This window comes from Camponotus vicinus, unplaced genomic scaffold, assembly GCF_025532165.1.
Source record: "Camponotus vicinus isolate PSW18456_S1 unplaced genomic scaffold, iyCamVici1.0 SCAF_4, whole genome shotgun sequence".
Taxonomy (NCBI): domain Eukaryota; kingdom Metazoa; phylum Arthropoda; class Insecta; order Hymenoptera; family Formicidae; genus Camponotus; species Camponotus vicinus.
The window spans coordinates 15,656,687-15,661,314 of NW_028141976.1; the positions used below are offsets into that span (position 1 = coordinate 15,656,687).

A 4,628-nucleotide genomic window follows, 5' to 3' on the forward strand; every position below is an offset into this window, starting at 1 on the left:
TAAAAATACATATTAAATTTATAACAACAATTTATCATTTATGTATATATATATATATATATATATATATATATATATATATATATATATATATTAAAGAATTATAACATATTTTATAAATGTTTAATTTTAGATGTTATTTAAATATTAATATGTATTATTATACTTATATTATACTTATAATAAAAATTTGATTCAAGATAATAAATTTAATAAATATTAACAAATAAAATTACAAATATAGAACAAATCAAATACAATTTACAAAATAAATCAGAATACAATTTGAATTAGATAATACATTTTTAGTACATTAATAATATAATGTTAAATATATTGCAGATACTTTCTCATTTAATATAATTATAATTATTCATATAATACAACATAATTTAATTATAATATAACATAATTTAATTATAATTATTTATATATTATAATTATGAATATAATTTATATTTAATTTAATTATAATATAACATCATTTATTATAATTATTTATATATTATAATTATAAATATAATTTACACTTTGCATTACTTCATGTTAATAAGGATATAAAAACATTAGTGGAAATATGAATTGCAGGATAAAATAAAACTTTGTAAATGCATTTAATTATATATTATTAATGCACATAAGCACAAATAATAAATCGATAACTATAAACATTATAAAAAGCTATTTATAAGAAAGATATATAGATGTATTCGCGTCATAATTGTTACTTTCATTATACGGGTATTAATGATATTTTACAAAATTCTGAAAGTAATCCTGTTGACTTTTGATTTCGAGAAAGCGTATTTGTATCTTGCTTTGAATATTTAAAATCAATTGCTTAACACTTTTGACATATTTGATAGTTCTACTCAATCGGCTTGTCTAAAACAGATTATATCGATATTAATTATTAGTGAATAGCAACTATCAATTATCAATAAATGTTATATTAAATATTATACATATATCTTGAATATTTTATTTATAATAATAATCTTAAATATAATTGGAATAAATAATAATAATTATAGATTATGAAAATTACATTCTCTTCTCAGAATCAAAATTTTAGTTACCCCGAAGAAAAAACGGGTTTATAAGTTTGTAAACATTTTAAATCAATATATGTCGATTTCTATGCAGGTTTCGCATCTTTGTAAAAAATTTATCAGCTATTGAATAAAGTGATATGAATTTTAAGAAATTAGTAAAGCTCTAAATGTGAAATATAAATTTAAATTTTTCAAACTAGTAAGAGAAAGCGAAATGTGGATGATAGTGCCTCAGTTTCAGAGAAAATTAATTTTTCTTTCACAATATATCGTTGTATATGGAATACATTTCTTTCCTCGATGCGATACTAAATAATGAAGTAAATCTGAAATTAAGATTTTTATTAAAATAAATAATCCCTAATCCCTATAAAAAAGCGTAGATGAAAAAATATCGAGACGAAGTTGCTGAAACGAAAATGAAATCATACTCCTATTATACTACGTTCTATTACATTATATGCATAGTGTTGCACCATATTTTACTTAACAATTCTTATGTCTGCAAAGAATGTTTATAAGTAATATTTTGTAAGTAACTTTTGACAAATAAAAATTCACAGAATTTAGAATTAGCGATTTTAAATATAAAATTAGAAATTTATAAGAGCTATGGCTATCACAGAGAAAATATCATTATATTATAATATTATAATTGTTATATCTAGCAGGCCATTTTTTGTATTAATTGTTGTGTTAACCTATCATTATGACAGTTTTAGTTTAACAAATGACTCGTGTAATATTAGAGTATGCTAATCACATTACCTAATAACTCTCTCAATCATATTGAAAAAATATTTAAATTTATTTAACTAAGAGCTATTTAACATCTCAAAGCTATAAATTCTCTTTTTAAAATTTATACAAATCCATTTTTATTAAGATAACTAAAATTTCCAAGCAAAGAAATTCTCTTTCTCTTTTGCTTTCGCTTGCTCCCATGTTCTTTCTCACTCTCTTATTCACTAAAAATTATAATACACTACTAAAAAAATAGAGAACACTTTTTGTACCCTAAAAATGGAGCTATTTTTAAACCGCTGAAATTCGTCGAAAAATTATCGTGGACAGTAATAAAGTAGAAAATGTATTTTGAAGCTTGAAGCTTCAACTTTAACGTACAGTTGGTGATTTTTAAAAATTTTTTCATCTTTCTTATCCTGCACTTTAAAAAAGAACACATTGTTTACTTCCTTAAAATTATATATTTTTAACACATCGAAACTTGGCAAAAAAATTTTTCTCAAGAAATTCAACTAAAATTTCATAAATTACAACATTTTGCTTGAAACGCTTTTTTTTTTAATTTTCCTACGATTTTTTTGACCGAATAATATAATGTTGAAAATAAACCGGTATTTTATAGATATAATGAAAAAAATTTTTTTATCGAACTGCAGTGTCAAAAATACGTAATTTTAATAAACAAAACAATGTCTTTTTTTAAAGCATAGAACAAGGAAAATAAAAAATTAAAAAAGCTAACAATAGCGCGTTAAAGATGAAATTTCAAGCTTCATAATGCTTTCTTTATATTTTGTCTACCATTTTTCGCCGAGTATCAACATCGTATCTAAAAAATGCTGGTTTATTTTCAAAATCGTACTTATTATTTATATTACTCGGTCAAAAAAAGTCGGAGGAAAATTTTTAAAAAAGCTTTTCGCAGGAAAAATGTAATTTATAGAACTTGAGATGAATTTCTCGAGAAACTTTTTTTTTTATGTTATATCGTCTTATGTGGCGAATCCCGCGGCGACATCTAATAGATTCTCAGTTAAAGACTTTTTTCTTTTGTCGATCCTCCCCGGTATGCGCATCTCTTTATCTTCGTGCACTCGTCATTACACACTAATCACGCGAGTGTCAGGTCGTTTCGTTTTCCAATAAAGTATCGTAACAGAGTTTATTAGCAAAGAGTATTTTACTTTATCCCTGACACAATTGTCCCAGCTCCACAACCCCTTTTATATCAAGAGTTAAGTTGGGTGTTAAAAATACATAATTTTAAGGAATTAAACAGTGTGTTCTTTTTTAAAACGCAAAATAAGGTATATAAAGAAAATTTTAAAAAACACCAACTGCGCATTAAAGTTGAAACTTCAAGCTTCAAAACTTTCAAGCTTGCTTTTCTAATTTTTTATCTATGATGATTTTTCGACGAGTTTCGGCGGTTTGAAAATAGCCCAATTTTTAGGGTACAAAAAGTATTCTCTATTTCTTTTTTTTTTGAGAAATATTGTAAAAACAGTATATTTTTGGAAATTAGAAATAAAAATGTGGTTATTTTATAAAAGAAATTACATAACATTTATTTTTGCTTGTCGCTTTGAGATACTGTGACTAAATTAATATATTCTGTATGAAAACAAAAAATATTAACGATTAAAAACGAAATATATATTAGTGGTATTCATAAAATGTACCTTTACTTCCACATCTTTCCCTTCCATATGTGATAACCATTTTATCTTCTTATATTCATTTAAATTAACTTGCGTTACGTTAATAAATTTATCTGTTAGGAAGTCGTTTATCTAAAACAGGTTATTTTGATGATATCGAACAACAATATTTAATGATAAATTGATGTCGCATTATTTATTATATATATATATATATATATATATATATATGTATATACAGGGTGAATCAAAAGTATGTTTGAAAAATTTGCGAGCGTGTTCCTGGATAAAAAGGAAGAACAAATGTTCATATGAACATATGGTCGCAAATGCTTTGTTGTCGAGATAATGGACATAAATCAGCAGTATCAAATAATGCTTTATTTGAACGTTTACAATTTTGTTATTGTTGTTTGTTTTTTTTCGTTCAAATAAAGCATTATTTGATACTGCTGATTTATGTCCATTATCTCGACAACAAAGCATTTGCGACCATATGTTCATATGAACATTTGTTCTTCCTTTTTATCCAGGAACACGCTCACAAATTTTTAAAACATACTTTTGACTCACCCTGTATAAGCACATGCTATTTTTACCTCTTTGAGTTGATTCGTAGAATACACATGATTAATAATTACAGCAAATGTTGCATGCTGGCTGACTTGTCTGTAACAGTAAAACAATAAATGTATTGATACACACATAAATTGTTGAATGATAAATATATATTTATAGTGAAAATTGTATTACTTAGGTTTTATATTCTCAAGTTTTTCTAATATGAAGTCGCGTACTACAGGATTCCTTGCATGCTTTGCGATAGTAAAAAGAAAATAATTAATATAATCTTGATCGGAAAAATCTTTTAAAAACATAATCGATGTTGTACTATCATTTTTTATAAGATTTAAATAGTCTTTGATAAATTGTGAATCTTCAGGGCAAGACAGATATTTTAAAAATTTAGTTTTAAATTTTTTTTTTCCCAGACGATATACTCCCCACCAAGGAGAATCTTCATTGCTTACAGAATAGTACAATACTTTTAAACCTTGACAGTATGTCCATTCTTTCCACCATGGCAAAAGCCTACGAGATTTAACAAAAAACAAATTCTAATATAAAAGTTTTGCACATATTAATCTTACATTTTGATCAAATA

At 24.4% G+C, this 4,628-nt stretch overlaps 1 protein-coding gene across 2 annotated transcripts in view; it reads right to left on the reverse strand.

Annotated features, from left to right (window-relative positions):
- Window positions 1-697: 697 nt before the first annotated feature.
- Window positions 698-4,628, reverse strand: part of LOC145969834 (aminopeptidase N-like) — a 20,360-nt gene continuing 16,429 nt past the window's right edge. For both annotated transcript variants that reach the window (XM_083096111.1, XM_083096112.1), the window contains exons 10-13: window positions 4,217-4,555; window positions 4,063-4,132; window positions 3,485-3,595; window positions 698-885 (exon numbers count right to left, since the gene is read on the reverse strand). In XM_083096111.1, the coding sequence (XP_082952237.1) occupies window positions 745-885; window positions 3,485-3,595; window positions 4,063-4,132; window positions 4,217-4,555 (661 nt within the window). In that variant the 3' untranslated portion in view covers window positions 698-744. The remainder of the gene's footprint in view (window positions 886-3,484; window positions 3,596-4,062; window positions 4,133-4,216; window positions 4,556-4,628) is intronic.